The sequence below is a fragment of the Onthophagus taurus genome, chromosome 3, assembly GCF_036711975.1.
Source record: "Onthophagus taurus isolate NC chromosome 3, IU_Otau_3.0, whole genome shotgun sequence".
Classification (NCBI taxonomy): Eukaryota; Metazoa; Arthropoda; class Insecta; order Coleoptera; family Scarabaeidae; genus Onthophagus; species Onthophagus taurus.
Window position 1 is genome coordinate 10,330,014 of NC_091968.1, and position 24,469 is coordinate 10,354,482.

Sequence of the window (24,469 nt, forward strand, 5' to 3'; positions counted from 1 at the left end):
GATTTGCCGAATGCTATCACTAGTGCATCGGTAATATTATACGCAGATGACACCACACTTATTAACAAAAGTACAAATTTGGTGGATGCTCTTGCCTTATCTGAGATTGCGCGATCGGAGGCTGAACAGTGGTTTGCCTGTAACAAATTAAATTTAAATAGAAGCAAAAGTATGGAAGTTGTTTTCACGCTTCGAAACGCTGGTGTGGACTCAGACAGAAAACAAGTAGTGGATTTCCTGGGTGTACGTCTCGACCCTACCTTAAACTGGGAACACCACTGTATAGATACTACATAGATAGGTTGTGTGGACGTTTGAGTAGCAACATCTTTGTGGTGCGAATTCTAAGCAATAATGTGTCGAGGGTTGTGCTGAGGTCGGGATATCATGCCTTGTGCCAGTCGCTTGTTGTACCCGTGCAACGGATTTTTACTCCTCTTCGGAATTTCTGGACCGCGACCTCTCAGAGGAAGATTTTGATATACAGGGTGTCTCAGCGAGACCGGTGTTCAGGACTTTTTAAATGTAGAATGTGTAATTTAATTGTCAATGTTAGGTACGGATAAGCGTAGGAATGAGGTTAAGTGTTAATAATGTTAATTATTTTGTTTTCTCTTTTCTTTCTTTTATTTCACAGTGCAACAAATTTCGGGTCATCGCTTCCATTCCAAATGACTCCAACAGGAAATGAAAGTAGACCAATAGATTAATAAAATCCCCGCGGGGTTTTACTTTATTAGCTCGGATTTTTTTTTAATGGCTACCTGAAATTTTTCGCGAATGCGCCGGGGGTGTTCGATTGTTTTCCTCTATATCTGTAAATTGTTTTTATTAAAATCCGTTTTCTATGCAACAAAAAATTAATCACATTACCTCATTTCAAATGGCACGGCTACTTGGTGGTAACGTTCTCCTTGTTCATCTGACTCGGTGGCTAACTGTCGACCGAAGTAATCTAGATGATGATGCAAATAGTGAATTTTCAGCGACATACACTGTTGGAAATAATTCACGCGCACACCCTGTATAATCTGAACGCGTGTGCCTAGCGCAATAAAATTTGGTATGGAAGTAGTACTAAAGTAGTTTAACTTACTCTCACAAGGAGAGCGGCACAACTCTGCTGGGAGGAGAAACATCAATAGCGAGAGTATCCCCCGTGAGCTTCGCGTACCATCGCTACACGACGTGGCATGGAGTCTATAAGTCGCTGTATTGTAGCAAGAGGGATGGCCAACCATGCCACCTTAACTCGCCTCCATAGCTTCTCAACGTTAGCCGAGGAAGCCGGATAGCGTAGAAGTCTCCGACCAGTCATGTCCCAAACATGTTCGATTGGATTCAGATCCGGAAAACGAGCTGACCTAGGAAGCATTCGTATACAGTGCTCTTCCACAAAGGTCTGTACAATACGCCCGATGTGCGTTCGGAAGTTGTCGTGCATGTATAGCAGACCTGGGCGCCGCCGAACGTAGGGAAGTACAACGGACCGTAGCACCTCATCTACGATCCGTCATGGTCTGCTATACACGCAGCAGATGTGTACGTCCACCATGTATAATAGCACCCCATACCATAATGCTCGGTTGTCGGTGGATAGGGCATTCTTGCACGCACTGCTCGAGTAGACGATCACCACGTCTCCGACGAACTAAAATTCGCGCATCACCGGTGCACAATTCGAATCTTGATTCGTCGGAAAACAAAATGTCTCTCTACTCGGCAACCTACTAATGCCTAGCGTCGACCCACTCGTGACGTATGCTGCGGTGCTCGGGTGTTACTGGAATCCGCTGTATCGTACGACGCGCGCGCAGTCCACTATCTACCAAACGCCGCCATACAGTTCGCGTAGTGAGTGCGCCTTCTCCTGCCGGTGGCCAAACAGCTCCAAGTTGCCTTGAGGAGGACGCACACGACGCTAAAGCGCTGAGCATAAAAGTGCGATCCTCGTGTGCTGGGGTCGCGCAGGGCCGTCCCGGCCGCGGCTGTAGGTACCTATGTCCTACCTCAGACCATTCTCGCCATGCCCGTTGCACTGCCGATAACGACCGCTCGAGACGACGCGCAATTTCACAGAACGATACACCCTCAATGTGCATACCCTCAAACATTCCTCGCTCAAACTCGCTTAAGTAACGCAATCGCCCATCCATTGCGCACAGAGTACGATAAGATTGTGATTCTTCACACCACACTAACAACGACCGGTATTTTCCATCCACTTCGGTCTCCATAACGACGGAATGTTCCACTTGGAAGAGCGGCTCAGTCAATAATGCCGCGACGGAACAACTCGAAACTGGATGAATAAACTCGTCTACAGTAAACCTTTGTGCTCCGCAAATATCATGGATTTATCTTCACGCGTTCAGATTATATAAGGTGTGCTCGGGAATTATGTCCAACAGTGTATTAACACCAATTTTGGAGAACGCATCCAACATTGTATGCACAGAACGTTGATAGTGTTCAGACCGATGTTTCCCTAATAAGCCCTCAATGACCTCTTTTATGAAACGACAAGCAGTCAATTCGTTGTCAATTAAAACATTGTCGAATTCTTCAGTTTTCACCAGTTTTCGAATGTCTGGACTATTCACAACGCCTTTAAAGGAGAAAGTTTTAATGTTACGTTTAAATACTCAATCTGATATCTCATTTTGTTGTGAAAAAAATAATATTTAAGGTTTCATACCTTCTTTCAATTTGCTTTCGCTAAGTCGAGGGAAAATTTGTGCCAAAACCGTATAAACTTCTTGCCTCTTAGCCACAGTTTTCAGGAAACTTTTGACTATTCCAAGTGTAACGAAGTTACAGTTCTTCAACAGTCCTTCAACAGTTCGTCATCAGTTCTACGACAGCTTCGACAGTCCTAAAACAGTTCTTCATCAGTTCCATCTACGACAACTTCAACAGTTCCGAAGACACCCGCTAATTTTTTTCTTAGAAATATCCGTATTTCAATTTTACCGTAAGTCCGATTTATTTTGAAAGACTTTGATTTTATTTTTGTTAACTTTCATTAATTGTTGTACATTTTGTCCCAACCTTAATACTCTTGGAAGGTTCTTCGAGTATTCCGTTCCTTTGCACCTTAGGAAGGTTTCCAGGTGTATCCCATACCTCCGCCTCATTTTTTTTTATTTGTTTAATTTAAACTCGTTTATTATAAAGTCAAAGTCTTGTCAATTTATTCCCACCGTTCCCATTCTCCGACCGTGGTCACAAAGCAATAAACTGCCCTCCTATTTGTTTATTTTATTATTAATAAAATTGATAGTTATTTGTTTTCCGAATTTTTCTTGTTTTCTTCTTTCCCATACCGAATCCCTGGATCTCCGACTGTAACCCCCAAAAGTTACCTGGAGGCGAAAGAGTTCCTTAACTCTCTAAACATAAGGTGGCGCCCGAGACCGTTAACATCCCAAACACATAACAGGGCACCAAGACCCCTTTTCCTAGGACCGAACCAGGATAGGTCGTCGCACAAGTTTCACGTGAAGTGGAGGTAATATAACTTTGTCTTGTGGCACCAAAGGATCTTGAATGACATTGGCATTTACGTGTTTCCTCGATTCTCTGCTCTGCCATGTGTGGTTTGTATATTGGTCGCCTTTATATCTGGAGTCCCAATCGCAGATAAAACCGCGATTGCAATCCGCGAAGAATTGCAACAACCTTCAAGTCACAGCATATCCGCCATTAATGTTTGCCATAATCAACATTTTGCAGTATTCTTTTTAATGCATCGTAGGTTTCTTTCGTTTCAATGCTGTAGGCGATTGGTACCGATGGTTTCGTGTTTGTTTGATGGAGCAACACCGCTTTCAAACTTATTTTGGAGCTGTCAATAAACAGTCTCCACTCATTTGGTCTGTATAGGATGTCCATTTCTCTCATGAGACCGTCGACATCCTTGCAGTATGCCGATGTTTGCTCCTCATTCACAGTGAAACATTTTTGCAGTGCGGATTGTCGATGCCTATATGCTGTGACTTTTGTCTCAGGTGCCAACAGGTTGTTCGAATTTAGAAATTTAGCTAACTGTTTCGACTTACGTTGCGATAGTCCTAACTTCGCAACGATGGACTCCAGCTGATTTTGAGTAACCAAAATTGGCCCAGTTGATACAGTTGCTACTGGTTCATACAATGAAAAAGTATCACTCAAGTGGGTTGAAAAAGTAATACCCGATAACACGTCCGGGCTCGGTGGTTTTGGCACTGGAATGTTTTCTGTGTGTGGCAATGGTATTTGAGCACTTGGGACACTCAAATACACTTTACTCCTCATTTTCTTCCTGTTCATTCCACTACCAGAATTCACACACGCGTAACAAACAGATGGGTCGTGATTAATCGGATCCGTCCAGATCATTGGCACGCCGAACGACAAACTTTTTATTCTTCTATGCATCCAATTCAAGAGGTCACTGTAACATTTCTTGCAAACCACATTGGGAACCTAAGTCACGTCGGAAATAACTGGTTGGTTGAAGTATTTCTCGTATGCGAACTTAAATTCTTCACTCAAAGAGCCATGCTTTATCTGTTGTGGTGTGAAATGGCCACAAACTTAACAGAAATTGTTTATATTGCAAACCATTTTAGCGCCACAAATACTGGTTTTTCCACCGTAAACACAACAAACAATTCACCAAACAAACACAAGTCGCAAATAAACACACACCAAACAAATCACTAAGTCACAAATAAACGATGCTCTGCCAGATGCTCACTGTTTGAGAAATATTCTCATTCTCAGAAACACAATAAAGTTATTATTATTATTATTATGGCGTAGTGGGACATCTGGTTTGTGGATTTTGGGTAATTCATATATCCTTGGAGGTACAGGGTACTTTTTGAAATAAAACATGTTGATTTGGCAGGAAAAATTCGAAGTATTTTTATTAAATGGTACTCAGTGATGACAAATTTAAAAACGGGTTATTTACAACAACAAAAAGGCACGATTTACATAATTATTACATAATCGACCTTAAATATACAACTTTTTTTAAAAAAAATAATTCAACAATAACAAAAATGAATATTCCAACAATCTCTTTTAAATTTAAACAAATAAATTCAATTTTCTTTGAGGTTTGCGAGGGTTCCTTTTAAATATTCACTTTATTGACAATAATTATTAATGACTAGCCTATAACACGGTTTGGATTGATTAAATTCGATTGAACAATCCGAAAAGAAATAATTATTTTTATTAAGGTGCAAAATATGAAGTGAAAATAAATTAAGAAAGAAGGAATCTTTAATTTTTACCCCACATCGTTAATTATTAGTAAGGTTAATTATTTTATTACTTGACGATATTTTATTACTTCGTAATTAATGAATAAATACGCTTAAATTGCTGTTTTCTTTATATAAAAAATCTTTCCCCTACAATGCGTTGTGCTTCTTAATTTCTATAGAAAAAATCGATTAAAAATCCATAATTAATTAATTCTTAAAGATTATATAATTTTTTATCCTAAGAATTTTTTCTAAATTGAATTCAGCGCTCGCAAAACCCGATTAATTCTTTCAAAACGAAATTAATTAAAGCTCACAATCATTTTTTTTTAGTTACAATTAATTATTTCGTATAAATTCTTTTTACGAGTACAATTAACAACGATAATTGGTACAAGCTGATCACAGAATTGCCCTAAAATGTGCCTCATTTCCGCCCTACAATACTTTTATTTACCTTTTTACTTTTAATACAAGTTTTTTTTTGTCATAAGAATTCCTTGATGCGTTTAAAATTAATATATAACGTTTTTTTTTTATTCTATGCACTATTTAAATAATAAAACAAAAAATAAGATTTCGATGTGGATTATTGTGGAATGTCTTTTTTTTAAATCATCTATGAAATAAAATTGGTTAAACTTCTTTTCATAACATCCATTTTTTTTTAATATCACAAGGGATTCTTTTTTAATAAAAATGGCAAATTTTCAAATTTTTTAATAATGCACTTAGCGGGATAAACAAAAATAAATAAAACTTAAATTTCTTTTATAATTAATTATTTACAATATCCTATCTTTCTTCGTTTTAAATAAATTTATCTCTTTCAATTAGAAATACTTATTATATCATTAGCATTTTTTTTTTATTTAACTTATTTGTTTAACGTGTAAATAGAAAAAGATCTGTTGATATGTTAGCATTGTTTTTTTTCTTTTTTAGCGAGACACCGTCTTCACAGCCGCGAAAAGAAAATATAAGAAAATCAAGAAAGGAAATTTTTGGCTTGTTCAAAAAACGGAAAACCAAAAAATTGTTTTTCTTTTTGGTCGTCAATTTTTGCGCTTAAAAAACTATTCTTCTTCCGGTGCTGAAGTATCCACGCTGTTATAATGGTAAAAGAAGAATATAAGGAAAACTGAAAACGCTGAAGGAAACGTTATCCTTGCAATAACGTCGATCGTTTTCGCAACTCTAATTGGATGTGGTGGTTCTTTTTTATGAACCTGTAAAGTTGGAGTCTAATATTTTTTTACGAATTAGATATTAATCTAGCTAAAAATGTGCTAATAAAAATTTTTGCCTGAAAATATGGTATATATTAATTAGAAGTTAATTTCTTACAAATATTTTTAAAAATAATAACATTTTATTTTTCCTGTGAACAGTACGGTCCATTATACAGGGTGTTCCATCTCAGACGAGCCACCCCGTATATTTCTTATCCCATAGTGCAGGGATCGGCAAGTAGTTTTCAGTGGGGTCCGGATTCGGTGTAAAATTTTTTATGGAGGTCCAGAAAATTTTTTTCCTATGCAGGTCATTCCAAGTGAACAGCTCCAAATACTTCGTAAAAATGAAGTTTGTGAGGGGTGTGACTTAACGAATTACTGCGCATCGAAGGCGGTTCTTATTTCTTACATTTCCACGTCTCTTCCTAGATTTGACAAGCTGTATTTAAGAATATTTGGCGGTCCGAGATTCGAACTTCCCCGGTCCGTATACGGACCGTGGTCCGCCTGTTGCCGACCTCTAATCACTATTCGAAATAAAAGGCTTAAATGGCCCAAAACGATGATTTATTCATTTAAATAAGTGCTACACATGTTTCGCCCCTTCTAGAGGCTTCGACAGGCACGACTACGAAATCATATAAATAGAAGTGAACTTAGAGCTAGGTCTTAAATCTAATGTTGAAGCAATGAAGAAATAAATTTTCCCGCTAAATGCCAATTCCAACCGACAATAACGTACATCTTTACATATTACTTCCTCAGTCCACCACCATCAATCACACTAGAAGGTACGACTCATAACAAAAAGATTAATTAGTTCTTCGCTCAATAATTTCAACATCCTTACAAACTCAAAACAGATATTCAACATTTCGCCATCATATTTGGATAATTTTTGGAACTTTAATAATATTTTATGACCCAAACTACTATTAGTGGACATTTTGAGGTTAAGTAAAACGTGAGAAACACACGGATATAAACCTTCACATTGACAACTTCAACGAGTTTTTACAATTTTGACATTTGATAAATGGTATTGTGGAAAAAGAATAAAATCTAATTGGAACTTTGATTGGGTAGTTCTTCTCGGTGCTTTTGCGGAACAGATAGGCTTAAAAATAATAACAACTCTGCCTCATACATTGAAATTTCGATAACACACAATCATAATAATCAAACGAGAACATGTTGAAAACAAAACAAACTCCCTCAAGATTGTCGTAAAACTATTGACGGTAATTATTTCTTCATTGCTTCAACATTAGATTTAAGACCTAGCTCTAAGTTCACTTCTATTTATATGATTTTTCTTTCGTAGTCGTGCCTGTCGAAGCCTGTAGAAGGGGCGAAACACGTGTAGCACTCATTTAAATGAATAAATCATCGTTTTGGGCCATTTAAGCCTTTTATTTCGACTACAATTTTTAAACGATGTACCTGGAGCAAACCCTAGCGAAATCTAATCACTATGGCATAGTGATTAGAAAAGTTTCCCGAAACCCGTCGAATGATTTTGTTTGGGGGACATCTTTTGACGTCATTTGAGGCTTGAACGAGCAACCCCCTAAGAGGGGGTGCTTCAACCCCTCAAAATTGAATAGGGGAGAGGGGTTGAGTGATACTTCATTTGAAAGGTCTTGGAAGCCTCTTTACAACGGTGTATGAAAAACGTAAATTTGATGAACCGTTTTCGCTAAAAACTTTTTAGCTCAAATGAGCAACCTTGAATATTTTGGTTATAAATAAAAAAATTGAATTGTTTTATCATGTTGTTTTATTTATCACAATCAAAAAATCAAATCTGCGTTTTTAAATCAAATGTTCAAATTGTCCTTGAGGGGTTGAAGCACCCCCTCTTAGGGGGTTGCTCGTTCAAGCCTCAAATGACGTCAAAAGATGTCCCCCAAACAAAATCATTCGACGGGTTTCGGGAAACTTTTCTAATCGCTATGGGATAAGAAATATACGGGGTGGCTCGTCTGAGATGGAACACCCTGTATACATATATTATATATCATAGCAATTCATGACATTAAAAAGTGTTTCATATAAATATAATTTAAAATGTGATTTAAAATTGATTATTTTAATAAAAAATTTTAATATCTCTGCTAGGTGACGCTGAAAAATTGTATTTTTGAGGTTATCTTAATAATTATTGATCGTATTAAAATTTTTTGTAAACAATATTTGTTTACATTCACATTATAAACAACTTTTATTAATAACATTTTTAAAAATACTAAAATTTTAATTTCCCTGTGAACAGTATGGTCCATTAAATGTCACAGTAATTGACGACATGTTGTTTTAATCGAAAAATGTTTTATACAACTTTGAATTGATATTTGATTTCAACTCGATTATTTTAATAAAACTGTTTCACATCTCCACCAGGTGGCGCTGTATGCTGTTATAAATTTATATTTTTGAGGTTATCTTAATAATCATTAATCGTATTAAAATATTTTGTAAACAATATTTGTTTACAATAAAATTATAAACAACTTTTGTTAATAACATTTTTTAAAATACTAAAATTTTAATTTCCCTGTGAATAGTATGGTCCATTAAATGTCACAGCAATTGACGACATGTTGCTTTAATCGAAAAATGTTTGATACAAATTTTATTTCACATCGATTAATTTACTAAAACTTTTTCACATCTCCACCAAGTGGCGCTGTATACTGTTATAAATTTATATTTTTGAGGTTAACTTAATAATTATTGATCGTATTAAAATTTGTTGTAAACAATATTTGTTTATAATTAAATTAGAAACAACTTTTGTCAATAACATTTTTAAAAATATTAAAATTTTAATTTCCCTGTGAACAGTATGGTCCATTAAATGTCACAGCAATTGACGACTGTTGTTTAAATCGAAAAATGTTTGATACAACTTCGATTTAAAATTTGATTTCAAATCGATTATTTTAATAAAATAATTTAATAAAACTGTTTCACATCTCCACCAGGTGGCGCTGTATACTGTTATAAATTTATATGTTTGAGGTTATCTTAATAATTATTGATCGCATTAAAATTCTTTGTAAACAATATTTGTTTATAATTAAATTAGAAACAACTTCTGTCAATAACATTTTTAAAAATACTAAAATTTTAATGTCTCTGTCAACAGTATGGTCCATTAAATGTCACAGCAATTGACGACTGTTGCTTTAATCGAAAAATGTTTGATACAACTTTGATTTGAAATTTGATTTCAAATCGATTATTTTAATAAAATTGTTTCACATCTACACTAGGTGGTGCTGTATACTGCTGTAAAGTTATATTGTTGACGTTATCTTAACAATTATTGATAATATTAAAATTTTTTGTAAACAATATTTGTTTTCAATCAAATTACAAACAACTTTTGTTAATAACATTTTTAAAAATAACAAAATTTTAATTTCTTTGTGGTCCAGAACAGTATGGTCCATTAAATGTCACAGCAATTGACGACATGTTGTTTTAATACAAAAATGTTTGATACAACTTTGATTTGAAATTTGATTTCAAATCAATTATTTTAATAAAAGTTTTTCACATCTCCACCAGGTGGCGCTGTATACTGTTATAAATTTATATTAATCGTAAAAATAAGCATTAATCGTATTAAAATTTTTTGTAAAAAATATTTGTTTATAATAAAATTATAAACAACTTTTGTTAATAACATTTTTAAAAATACTAAAATTTTTATTTCCCTGTGAACAGTATGGTCCATTAAATGTCACAGTAATTGACGACTGTTGTTTTAATCGCAAAATGTTTGATACAACTTTGATTTGAAATTTGATTTCAAATCGATTATTTTAATAAAACTTTTTCACATCTCCACCAGGTGGCGCTGTATACTGTTATAAATTTATATTTTTGAGATTATTTTAATAATTATTGATCGTATTAAAATTTTTGGTAAACAATATTTGTTTATAATTAAATTAGAAACAACTTTTGTCAATAACATTTTTAAAAATACTAAAATTTTAATTTCCCTGTGAACAGCATGGTCCATTAAATGTCACAGCAATTGACGACATATTGTTTTAATCGAAAAATGTTTGATACAACTTTGATTTGAAATTTTATTTCAAATTGATTATTTTAATAAAACTTTTTCACGTCTCCACCAGGTGGCGCTGTATACTGTTATAAATTTATATTTTTGAGGTTATCTTAATAATTATTGATCGTATTAAAATTTTTTGTAAACAATATTTGTTTATAATTAAATTAGAAACAACTTTTATCAATAACATTTTTAAAAATACTAAAATTTTAATTTCCCTGTGAACAGTATGGTCCGTTAAATGTCACAGTAATTGACGACTGTTGTTTTAATCGAAAAATGTTTGATACAACTTTGATTTGAAATTTGATTTCAAATCGATTATTTTAATAAAACTTTTTCACATCTCCACCAGGTGGCGCTGTATACTGTTATAAATTTATATTTTTGAGGTTATCTTAATAATTATTGATCGTATTAAAATTTTTTGTAAACAATATTTGTTTATAATAAAATTATAAACAACTTTTGTTAATAACATTTTTTAAAATACTAAAATTTTAATTTCCCTGTGAACAGTATGGTCCATTAAATGTCACAGTAATTGACGACTGTTGTTTTAATCGAAAAATGTTTGATACAACTTTGATTTCAAATCGATTATTTTAATAAAAATTTTTCACATCTCCACCAGGTGGCGCTGTATACTGTTATAAATTTATATTTTTGAGGTTATCTTAATAATTATTGATCATATTAAAATTTTTTGTAAACAATATTTGTTTATAATTAAATTAGAAACTACTTTTGGCAATAACATTTTTAAAAATACTAAAATTTTAATTTCTGTATACTGCTATGAAGTTATATTTTTGAGGTTAACTTAATAATTATTGATCGTATTAAAATTTTTTGTAAACAATATTTGTTTACAATCAAATTAGAAACAACTTTTATTCATAACATTTTTTAAAATACTAAAAATTTTAATTTCCCTGTGAACAGTATGGTCCATTAAATGTCACAGCAATTGACGACATGTTGTTTTAATCGAAAAATGTTTGATACAACTTTGATTTGAAATTTGATTTCAACTCGATTATTTTAATAAAACTGTTTCACATCGCCAATAGGTGGCGCTGAATACTGTTATAAATTTATATTTTTGAGGTTAACTTAATAATCATTGATCGTATTAAAATTTTTTGTAAAGAATATTTGTTTACAATCAAATTAGAAATAACTTTTATTAATAACATTTTTTAAAATACAAAAAATTTTAATTTCCCTGTGAACAGTATGGTCCATTAAATGGCACAGCAATTGACGACATGTTGTTTTAATCGAAAAATGTTTAATACAACTTTGAGTTAAAATTTGATTTCAAATCGATTATTTTAATAAAACTGTTTCACATCTCCAACAGGTGGCGCTGTATACTGCTATAAATTTATATTTTTGAGGTTAACTTAATAATCATTGATCGTATTAAAATTTTTTGTAAACAATATTTGTTTATAATTAAATTAGAAACAACTTTTGTCAATAACATTTTTAAGAATACTAAAATTTTAATTTCCCTGTGAACAGTATGGTCCATTAAATGTCACAGCAATTGACGACATGTTGTTTTAATCGAAAAATGTTTGATACAACTTTGATTTGAAATTTAATTTCAACTCGATTATTTTAATAAAAGTTTTTGATATCTCCACTAGGTAGCGATGTATACTGTCACAGAAAACTGTATTTTTGAGACTATTTTATTCATTTCGTTAACAGCCAATAAGAATTCGCGGTTTTCCGCAATTGCGAGTATTTCAGCGGTTATTTGGCCGTAACCATGGAGAACGATAATACGAACCTTTGTATTATCGTTTGTTTGACATTTAATTAATTTCGAGACATCCATGCATGTTTCCATAACAATCAATGTAATTTATTAAAAAAATATAAAAATTCTAAAAATATGTATATTTTTTATTCATGAAATAGTCTAGCCATATACAACACGACAATCGAAAATACTCGAATCTCGACGTATTGCCTTAAAAAACAGGCAATACGTCTCGTATTATCGAGTATTTTCGATCGTCTTGTTGTATAATATATGATTATCCTCATTAGATTAAAATTGTCTATAATCAATATCTGTTTACAATCAAATTATAAACAATTTTTGTTAATAACATTTTTAAAAAGAAGAAAATTTTAATTTCCCTGTGAACAGTACTGCTTCTTATCGTGCCAATTTAGGGCATTAAGTATTCTATAAGTATCATATTAATAGCATAGCATATTTTCAGACAAAGGGTGAATTACTTGATTTTTTATAAAATGTAAAACATAAAAACCAGTTAATATGTTAAAAAAAACAACGTAAAAGTTAATCGTATAATTTAAAATATTCGTTTTGTGTTTTACCTCTGTTGTACATCCATTATTAGCAGTGTGCGTGCAGGGATTTGGTCCGCAAGCTGTACAAGAGACGATCTCGTTGGTCACCACGGCGGTGTCCCTTTTCTTGTCGCTCTGTTATTTTTTTTTGTTGTCGGAGACGAACAAAGAAAAAGAAAAAACACGAAGACGGTTTTTTAGAACGAAAGCCCATCACCAAAACGATTTTATTTTTTAAGATAATAAAGCTATTATAGGCCGAACTAAAGCTTACCAAAATAAAAAATAAAAATTAATAAGAATAATAATACCAACCCGGATTATTATTATGAAATTAGTTGTTATAAAAATTTTTTTTTGTAACTACTTCCACGTGCAAGCAAAAATATCGTGTTTAAAAAGGGATTAATTTCTTTTTAGTTGTTAAATTTAAATTAATAAAATAATAATTAGTAATAATTTTTGGTTTAAATAAATTAAACTTACACTAGCTACAGGTCGTTCACAAAACCTTGATAATTGTTCTTGTTGAATCGGCCCCTATTTTAATATTAATTTAAATAAAAAATAATAAAAACATAAATAATCAACACAATAAATAATAATAATAAAATCAATTTATAACTTATTTTGCAATTTCAACGATTTTCTTCTAATTAATTTAAGTAATGATAATCACATATTTTTACTTCGAAAAAAAAATTGTATTCATGTTGTGAGAATTAGAATAAGCACAGCTCTAAAAGCTTTATTAAAAGCGAAAAAAGCTTCTCATCAAAAGTGATTATTTTTTGTTATTTTTATTTATTTTGGAGTGTAAGCGAAAGAACAAAGCTCTAAGCATGCAGTTAATAACAAAAAAAAACGATATTTTTCTTCAATACGATTCGGATTTTATGTTTAAATTAAAAATATCGTTTTCTTTCTAATTTTATTTTTAAATAGCGGTAGATTTTTTTATGGGTGCTCCAAATTTATTAAATATATATAAATATGTATATGTTTTTCAATAATAAAAGGTTTCAAATATTTAGAATTTAAAGGGAAAAGGGAAGGATGAGAATAAACCGTTGGCTTACCAAGGGACTGGCCAAGATTATGCCTATCCGACTGAGAACAGCGGGTAATCGCTGTAACATTAATCAAGACATTGTTTTTTTGTCAAAAGAAAAAGTGAGGAAATTGGAAAATTTTTATCGCACCAATCAATTAATTAAGATTAATTATTAAAAAATTGTTTGTTAATTCTGTTTCGTTTCCTACACGCTGTTATAGTATTGCAAACAACACCAAACAAAGTGAAGGAAGTTTTATAATTGTTAAAATAAATTAAAATTAAATAAATGAAGATTAAATAAACAAAATGTGTTTTTTTATTTTATTCCCAAAAGTATTTTTAAAACTAAATTGTCTTTAAAAGCAATAGATGGCGCGACTCAATCCATAGAATCGAATACAATTAAGATAATAGATGGCGCTAATAAATTTTGTATACTTTTGAAAATAACATCATGCACTAAATAAAAATTCATGCAAAGTTAGAAAGTTTGGAAGAAAGATAGAGTTTTGCAAAAATCGAGGTGTATGTATATTAAAAAAAAATAATAAAAAACATTTAAAACCAACAAATTAGAATGCAATCGGACGGAAATGGGAACGCAAATTTATTAATTGTATTTTTGAATAAAATTTGACCTAACCTCTTTCTAAATATCGTACTTTTAAAAAGTTCTCTAATAAGTATTCTAAAAAGTTGTAAAAATTACTAAATAATAAATAAAGAACTATAATTTATTACTTGAAATTTTTTTGAAATTTGAATATGAGAAAAGAAATTTACCTGAATAACTGGATTTTCTCCGGGTCGATAAACGACGTTATGCAAAGGCCTTTTTCTTCCGACGTAATTTACGCAGACAAACTCCAAAAGTGACGCGTAAATAAAACACATGCAAACACCGTCCCAAACGTTCATCGCCGTTAAATTAGAAACGACCGGCAACGTTGAACGGAAACCGTTTGATGTTGTGAAAAAGTTGAGCATTGTTGTTACACCTAAAATAATAAAAAAAATTATGCTCTTTATAAACACCGTTAGATTATACTATAATCAAGCAATCAGAATCAAATATTCTGCAAGCAGTGTACAATCTTTTATTATCAGTAGGTATCTACTTTGTTACAAACAATATTTAGTGTTCCATTAACAGTATTTATTCATCTGCCAGCAGTATATAATGTTCTGCAAGTACTATCCAGACTTCTGTCAGCAGTATTTAGTTCTTCATAAGTAGTAAGTTTTATAGGGAGATATTATTCTTCCAATAACATTCTGATAGCAGTATTGAGTCTTCTATTAATAGTATCTAGTCTTCCTTTAGGACTATCTGATCTTATACCAGCAATATTTAGTATTGTACCAATGTTTAGATTTCTGACAACAATATCCTGTCTTCTGTCAGCAGTATTTAATTCTCAGTATGTAGTAACTTTCATAGGAAAGATTTAGTTTTCTATTAGCAATATCCAGTCTTCTATTAGGAGTATCTAGTGTTCTGCCAGCAATATTTAGTCTTCTACCAGCAATATTTAGTCTTCTATCAGCAATATTAAGCCGTTTGACAGCAATAGTTAGTCTTCTAACAGCAATAATTACTCTTCTGTCAGCAGTATGTAGTTCTCGGTAGGAAGTAACTTATATAGGAAAGATTTAGTCTTCTATTAGCAATATACAGGTGTCTCGGTGACTCGGGGAACAAATGTAACCACATGTACTAGAGTGAAAATGATGACGATTCATGTAAAAAAAATTAGTAAAAATCCTCAAATTGCAAAGATTTTTCTTTTGGTACAGTGTAAACTAATATCACGTAAAATCATTAAGCAATTTTTGAGTTGGATCGGTACGCGGGAACAATGCTATAGAGGCTGTTCCTAAAGTTTGTTTGCTTAGAACTTTTTTATTCTATTATAACCCTACATTTATTTTTGCAGTTTCTAATAGTAAATTTAGTTTAGAAACTTTTATCACTCTTAGAGAATATTGATAAAAACCACCGTTTTCGTATTAAATGCAATAATGTCAAGCTCCGAATTCAATAACACTAAAAAAAAATCGAACTGAGCTGTCATAACTATTATGTATGCAACATGTCCAAGTGTAGATTTAGCTAACTCACATTTTTAATTTGTTTTAGTTGGTTTAATAAAAGAATCCAAAAACAATACATTAAAAATCAACAAAAAATAAATAAAAAAACGACAACACTAACAGGAATAATAAAAAAAATAGATAAAATAACAAGACAAGTAATAAGAAATACTAAAGGAAATGTTCAAAAACTTAGATTTCGTTTTTTTTAGTGCTATTATTGAATTCGGAACCCAACATTTCAAAACGGTTATTTTTATCAATATTATCTAAGAGTAATAAAAGTTTCTAAACTAAATTTAGTATTAGAAACTGCAAAAAATAAATCTAGGGTTATGATAGAATAAAAAAGTTCTGAGCAAACAACCTTTAAGAACAGCCTGTATAGCATTGTTCCCGCGGACCGATCCAACTCATAAATTGCCTAACGATTTTACATAACATTTATTTATACGGTACCAAATTTCAGCGCTTTACTCTAAATAGTGTTTAAGATATTTGGAAAAACGTGTTAAAATTTCTTAACTTTGATGGCCTGTATCTTTGAAATTTTAAGACTTTTACTAATTTTTTTTTATATGAATCGTCATCATTTTCACTCTAGTATATGTGACTACATTTGTTCTCTGAGTCACCGAAACACCTGTATAGTGTTCCATTAAGAGTATCTGGTGTTCTGCCAGCCATATTTAGTTGCGTTGCGCAACCAATTGCATTATCTAAGAGATTTGTGCGACACATTGTGTAATAGCGACATTTTCTTCTCATGTGTGTTAGTAGAAGGTGGTTATATTGCTTCTCTCAATATTGTATCTTGTTTTTGTATATGTGGTGTTACCATGACCAATAATTCATCAAAAGTAGTGGGATCTATTCGTAAATAATTTTTATCTACGACTGCTTGGGTAAGTCATCATTACCGCACTCATTTGAGGTGATTTGAGTTACGTAATGAAGTTCATTGCCGCACTGGTTTCATTACGTAACGCATTTTTAGCCTAATCAGAACAGACTTAATTTATTGAAACGAGCAACAATACAAAAGAAAAAGTGCTATCTACTTACAGAGAAACAATACTATTTATTATAAACATTAATTGTTATGTTTTTACATTTCGAAACACTTATTCCAGATGAGTAAACATGTTGATGAAACTGACAATTCAAAATTGTAACAATCATTTCAAAATATTTTTATAAATGTCAAATAGACTTTTTTAATGAAATTGATTTTTTAGTAATTTTTAGCAGTCGTAGATAAAATGCTGTATATCACACGTGGGCTAGAGCATAATTACAGTACTCGTGTGATTACACGACTCGGTCTACGACTTCGTCGTGCAATTCTCCACACTCGTAGAGTAATTTTGTTTCTAGCCCACTTGTAATATAAATAATTATTATAGTGTAATAGTGTACTCAACGTAAGTTCTTTGAGAAGATTTGCGTGGCTAAAAAGTGATATTTTCTTTAAACACTCTTTTATCCATATATGCTCAATGGTTCCTTTTTTTTCTACCACCATCTTCCGATGCAACAACAATTATTATAGCTAAACATACTGCTACCGTAGACGGCATATTTCCATGCGTACACAACATAAGCAATTGCAGTTTGTATAAAATTATGTATAGTGTATGAGTAACCTTGTTTGCATAATATGTTGTGCACCGTCAGTTTGTGCAATTTCCAATAAGAGAATGTCTTTTTTTTTCGTTTGCGCAATGTCTTCCATTAAGAGTATCTGATGTTCTGCTAGCAATATTAAACCGTCTGGCAGCAATAGTTAGTCTTCTAACAGCAATATCCAATCTTCTGTCAGCAGTATCTCGTTCTCGGTAGGAAGTAACTTATATAGGAAAGATTTAATCTTCTATTAGCAAAATATAGTTCTCCATTAAGAGTATCTCGTGTTCTGCCAGCAATATTTACTCTTCTAGCAGCAATATTAAGCCGTCTGGCAGCCATATTTAGTCTTCATATTTAGTCTTCTAACAGCAATATCCAATCATTTACCAGCAATATCTAGTTCTTGGTAGGTAGTAGTTTATATAGGAAAGATTTAGTCTTCTATTAGCAATATCTAGTCTTCCATGAGGAGTATCTGGTGTTCTGCCAGCAATAATTAGTCTTCTACCAGCGATATTATCCCGTTTGGAGCTATATTTAGTCTTCTAACAGCAATATCCAGACTTTTATCAGCAGTATCTAGTTCTAGGTAGGAAGTAACTTATCTAGGGAAGATTTAGTTTTCCATTAAGAGTATATAGTGTTTTGCTAGCAATATTTAATCTTCTAACAGTAATATCCAGCATTCTATCAGGAGTATCTAGCTCTCAGTAGGAAGTAACTTATATTGGAAAGATTTAGTCTTCTACCAGCAATATTAAGCCATCTGGAGCAATATGTAGTCTTCTAACAGCAATATTACGCCGTTTGGAGCAATATTTAGGCTTCTAACAGCAATATCCAGTCTTCTATCAGCAGTATCTAGTCCTAGGTAGGATGTAACTTGTATAGGAAACATTTAGTTTTCTATTAGCAATATCTAGTATTCCATTAGAAGTATATAGTGTTTTGCCAGCAATATTTAGTCTTCTACTAACAATATTAAGCCGTCTGGAAGCAATATTTAGTGTTCTAACAGTAATATCCAAATTATGTATAGTGTATGAGTAACCTTGTTTGCATAATAACATGTTGTGCAACGTCAGTTTGCGCAATTTCCAATAAGAGAATGTCTTTTTTTTTCGTTTGCGCAATGTCTTCCATTAAGAGTATCTGATGTTCTGCTAGCAATATTAAACCGTCTGGCAGCAATAGTTAGTCTTCTAACAGCAATATCCAATCTTCTCTCAGCAGTATCTAGTTCTCGGTAGGAAGTAACTTATATTGGAAAAATTTAGTCTTTTATTAGCAAGATCTAGTCTTCCCTTAAGAGTATCTGATGTTCTGTCAGCAATAATTAGTTTTCTACCAGCAATATTACGCCGTTTGGAGCAATATTTAGGCTTTTAACAGCAATATCCAGTTCTTCTGAAGTAACTTATATAGGAAAGATTTAGTTTTCTATTAGCAATATCTAGTATTCCATTAGCAGTATATAGTGTTTTGCCAGCAATATTTAGTCTTATACTAGCAATATTAAGCCGTCTGGAAGCAATATTTAGTCTTCTAATAGCAGTATCTAGTTCTCGGTAGGAACTAACTTATATAAGAAAGATTTAGTCTTCTATTAGCAATATCTAGTCTTCCATTAAGAGTATCTGGTGTTCTAAAAGCAATATTTAGTCTGCTACCTGCAATATTAAGCCGTCTGGCAGTAACATTTAGTTTTCTAATAGTAATATCCAGTCTTCTCTCAGCAGTATGTAGTTCTCGGTACGAAGTAACTTATATTCTAGTGCTCGGTATGTAGTAACATTTATAGAAAAGATTTAGTCTTCTATTAGTAACATTTAATCTTCCAGTAAGAATATCTACTTTTTTACCAGTAATATTTAATCTCCTACCAGCAACATTTAGTCTTCTGACAGCAATATTTAGTCTTCTAACAGCTATATCTAGTTCTCGGTAGGAAGTAACATATATAGGAAAGACTTGGTCTTCTATTAACAATTTCAAGTCTTCCATTAGGACTATCTGGTGTTCTGTCCACAATATTTAGTCTTCTTCCAGCAATATCCAGTCTTCTGTCAGCAGAATCTAGTTCTCGTTATGTAGTAACTTTTATATGAATGATTTAGTCTTCCATTAGGAGTATCTAGTCTTTTGCCAGCTTAATATTTCTTATTAAGTCTTTAGTTCTTTTGACTTTTTTACTTAAATATAAATGTTTTAACTTACCTATCATTACCCTTGCTGGAACAGCATTCCATTCCAACCAAAATGTAATAAACGAGGACGTGACCAGAATAATTCCCGGTATGAATACTGTAGTAAAATAAAAAGCTCTATCTCTAGTAAATTTTAAATCGACTTTCAAACAACTGTAGTTTCCTAAAAGAAAAAAAAATAAATAACAACGTATTATTTTATTTTAAACAAAAATTATTGTTCTCTACATTAAATAAATGTGTGTTGTACAAAAAAATAAATAAATGTGTCTAAAAAATGTGTGCTGCATTGACGTGTGTATGTGTTTTTTTTTCTTTGAGCTGGTGAAGTGTTGATATTTTTTTTATTTTTGTGCGAGGCGAAAGCACCGAATATGATTCCTAAGACATAACAAGAACGAAGAAGCTGATTTGAGCTTTTCTACTTGATTTATTTACTTTTTTTTTGCTTTTACAAATTTGTTACCTTCATTCTCTGACGGTTTCTGGCAATAATTACAACTCAGACATCCGTCGCTATTGCATAGGCGGCTTCCTGAAAACACGATATTCTAGTGTATGCAAACGAGGAAAGTGTTTTCTTTGTTTAAAAAAAAAATAATAAAAAAAAAGTGTATTATATTATTTTTGATGTTTCAATTTTAATTTCTTAGGAATCATATTTTTTTTAAACCGCCCACACAAAACGCTAAAAATAATTTTTAAAGAACATAAATTAATGGAGCATTTTAAAATGTACCTCTCCAGCTGGATTTTGTTGGACAAGCGGACGTTTGATTTTCTATTAAATATGCGTTGAGCGATTTTAAACTCGGCGATTTCCTTAAAACATCTTCACCATTCTTCCAAACGTATTGAATCATCGATTGTTCGTAAGAAACTAATTAAATAAAAAAATTAATTCAATTTCTTTTTAATTATAAAGAAACTTACTACTCTCCATGGCGAAAGTACATAATGGATCATCGAATGGGAAGATGTGTAAACTTCCTTGACACGATAAAATCAAGTGCCTCCTAAAACAACATAAAAATAAATGACGAAACAAAGTAATTTAATTTAATTTTACCTCATAAGATAATTAACCGTTCCATTTCGATGGATTTTAAGTGAAAAATGGACCGGGATAACGGGATCTTTAAAATCCCCGTGCATAATAAAATAAGTATCTGGCAGCCAAATGTCATTGTAATGGTGAATAGCGTTCAAATACTCGTATTTACTCTGGTTACCGTATTTTAATCTTGGGTCGTACCATTGTTGTTGCAATAAGAATTCCACTTCGTATTTCTGCATTAAAAACAATCAATTTTTTAAATTAATTTAAACATTTAGTAGCTGTATTTACCAAGCTTGATTCATCGGGAGAAGCTAAACTTAATAAAAGAACGCTCACGTTTACTGTTAAGGTACCTAAAAAATATAAAATTAATAATTAAGAATTTGACTTTCGTTTTAAACTAAGAGGAGCTAAATTAATTAAAAGTCAAAGTTATCCATTTTACCAGTATATGTTTTAAGTTTAAATAAACGACTTTGTAGTACTTTAACTGGTTTTATTATCGAAAATTTTTTTTTATTCGAACTAGTTTCGCCTATAATGCCATCCTCAGAGATTCTACAAGAAATTTTATATAATGAAAAAATAATGAATTTTACAATAATCTTTTTTTCTTTTTTTAGAAGAGACACCACCAATGACAATGGTCGTGAGATTAAAGAGATCAAAGAAATACAACATGTAATTGTAGAGGTAGAATACAGAAGAAAGCAACACGAAAAATTATTGTACAGGGTGTCCCAATTTCGATGTCCGCATAGGCCATCTCCGAAACTAAAAGAGATAGAAAAAAAGTACCTTACATGTCATGATCTCGTTTTTCGAGAAAATGCTAATGCCGAAAACTCCGAACAGGTATCGTCTTTTGTTTTCGCCCTATCGGCAAAAACTGAAAATTTTGCAAAAACGACAATCGCGAATATCTCACTTATTATCAAAAATGGAGTATTATAAATAAAACATCATATGGGCAATTTTTTACGAAGAATTCAGTGGCGTAGGTAGAATTTTTTTCCCATCTTTTATTTTCGAGATTTTAGACGTAACTTTATTTTTTTAAATGGAAACCATAGTTGGCTATGACTTAAAATAATTTGTTATTTTCTTCTGATAACAAATATATATAGTTTGTGTTGTATATTTCTTATAGTTATTGAATAATTAACAAAAATTCATTTTGTTCCATCTAAATCTAATGTATGTATTTAAAAGTTAATGTTGCTATGGTGATAACTAAGGCTCGGAACTTTTGTAACAAAAGAATACGAGTTCCCCCCTCCACTTGTTCTCAGTGGCTTCCTAGAAAACTAGCCAATGAGAACAAGTGGAGGGGGGAAATCGTATCGTTTTGTTACAAAAGTTTCGTGCCCTAGTGATAACCATACATACTATGATGGAATATAATGTATCAATTTTTTTTGTTCTTTCTAAAACTATTGTATGTATTTAAAACTTAATGTTGTTATGGTGATAACCATACCATGAGGGAAACCATTGTTTCCAATTATTGCCAAAGTTTGTAGCAAGGAGTTTGTAGTAGCATTTAAAAATTCACTAACAACTCTGGCATTATGTGCTGGTGCTCCGTCATATTGAAAGTCTATCATTTAAGACATATTTTGTGCCAAATTGTCGACCAAAGGCTCAAGTGCTGCCTTAATATATTGAGGTATTTCTCTGAGTTTAAGTTTTTATGGTAGATACTATATGGCAAAATTCTATTATCTAAAAGGGCACACCATACATTGAACCCCAAGCTTCTTTGAACACTCAGAGACTTCTTCGGTCCAGATAACATTTTGAACAAACAGCAGACTATTTAATTTTTCTAAATATCATCTACAAAATTCTAATCTTCGATTGACATCTCCGGCACGTAAATAAGGAGTTAGCCCCGCTTTGTATGGTTTATACTTATTTTTCTTTCATATTCGGGAGCAACGGCTTTTGGGTCAGACGTCTTGTTGCAATTTCTCTTGCAGGTCATTTTGGTATGTTTTTGTATGTGGTTTGGGGAAGGACCAAATATCTATTAAATTTTCTGCTAACCGGCTGAAGGTTCTTACATGCGGTTGTCTTCTTTCTGGATATCTTGTGCAATAAAATTCCGCGGCTAACGTCGCATTCTTATCTGATAACATACAGCATTTAATCATGTTACATTTTTCATAATTTTCGAAATTCATTGTAAAGTTTTATTCAGTTTTGTTATATTTTGACACTTAACATGCTGGTGCATCGTACCAGCACATAATGCCAGAGTTGTTATCGAATTTTTAAATACAAACTTTGGCAATTATTTGATACATTATGTTGCATCATAGTATGTATAGTTATCACCATAGCAACATTAACTTTTAAATACATACATTAGTTTTAGATAGAACAAAATGAATTTTTGTTAATTATTCAATAACTATAAGAATAACACTAAGAAATATATTTCTTATAGTTATTGAATAATTGAAGACCTTACGGCAACAACGGTACAAGCCACATTTTTAAAAAAAGTGAGTTATTTAATTTTTTTATATCAGTAGGCTATGACTTTTACTTAAAAAACAAAAACTTCCGATAAAAAAACGTTGACAGGTTCGTAAATAGAGAAAATCGTTTTTACATTAAACTTAAAATACAGTTTTTTTAATGTAAAAAGGGTACAAGCCGTATTTAACGTTATTAAATTAAATTATGGCGGCGTCAAACAGTTTTCCGACTCAAAAAAAAACGTTTCACAACGAAAACTCAGAAAGTGATAGTGACTTAGACCTTGGGTCTGACGATAGTGCAAATGAAACTTCTTCAGACGAATATAGACAGGTAAGTTTTAAAATATGTGGCTTATTCCCTTCTTCAGTTAAATTAATGTGACTTATTTTATTTTATTTTTTTTTATATTTAAATTACGATGTTATATTTTCATAATGCAAAAATGTTACATTTTCCTATTCTTTGGTTCAAAATGCTTTAAAAATTATACAGGGTGACTCAGGGGAGCAGAAGGCGCTTATGGTTCATAATAAAAACTGGCCTTAATTTTCGACAGAGAATCATCTGCTGAAGTTTGTCGCATCGATAGAGAATCACCCTATAGATACATAATATATTAGTAATAATTTTAAGCAATTTTAAGAATAATAATTTAGTAATAATATTGTGACTTATCCCTTTATGCCTTCGAAAATATCTGAAACTACTTAGTACTATTTTTAGGAAAATGGTTTTACTAATCTTGAAGGTCCGCATTCTTTAAATAAAACAATTTCTTTTCACACGCCACCTAAAGCTATTCCTTTAAGAAAGCGCAAGGCAAACTTTGCAAGGCAGGTTACAAATAAAAGAAAGATTAAACGAAATTTGGGTCACAAATATGTGAATAAACGACAAAAGCAAGTAGCTGAACGAGAACTTGGACCTTCGTGCGACTGTCGCCGAAAATGTCGAAATGCTTTAGAAGGAAAAGAGATGCACATTTTCAACACTTTTTGGGACTTAGCGG

At 32.0% G+C, this 24,469-nt stretch overlaps 1 protein-coding gene across 12 annotated transcripts in view; it reads right to left on the bottom strand.

The window, feature by feature from the left end:
• Positions 1–6,204: 6,204 nt before the first annotated feature.
• The window catches only part of LOC111419987 (pH-sensitive chloride channel 1), a 115,103-nt gene continuing 96,838 nt past the window's right edge, over positions 6,205–24,469 (bottom strand). For 2 of the 12 annotated variants that reach the window (XM_071194833.1, XM_071194838.1), the window contains 9 exons: positions 21,259–21,323; positions 20,980–21,200; positions 20,844–20,926; positions 20,650–20,790; positions 19,921–20,073; positions 14,764–14,978; positions 13,410–13,463; positions 12,951–13,058; positions 6,240–6,505 (listed from right to left, as the gene is read on the bottom strand). In XM_071194833.1, the coding sequence (XP_071050934.1) occupies positions 6,338–6,505; positions 12,951–13,058; positions 13,410–13,463; positions 14,764–14,978; positions 19,921–20,073; positions 20,650–20,790; positions 20,844–20,926; positions 20,980–21,200; positions 21,259–21,323 (1,208 nt within the window). In that variant the 3' untranslated portion in view covers positions 6,240–6,337. Of the gene's footprint in view, positions 6,506–12,950; positions 13,059–13,409; positions 13,464–14,002; positions 14,054–14,763; positions 14,979–19,920; positions 20,074–20,649; positions 20,791–20,843; positions 20,927–20,979; positions 21,201–21,258; positions 21,324–24,469 lie in introns of all 12 variants that reach the window. The other 10 variants (XM_071194834.1, XM_071194839.1, XM_071194837.1 and 7 more) reach the window with 7 other exon arrangements.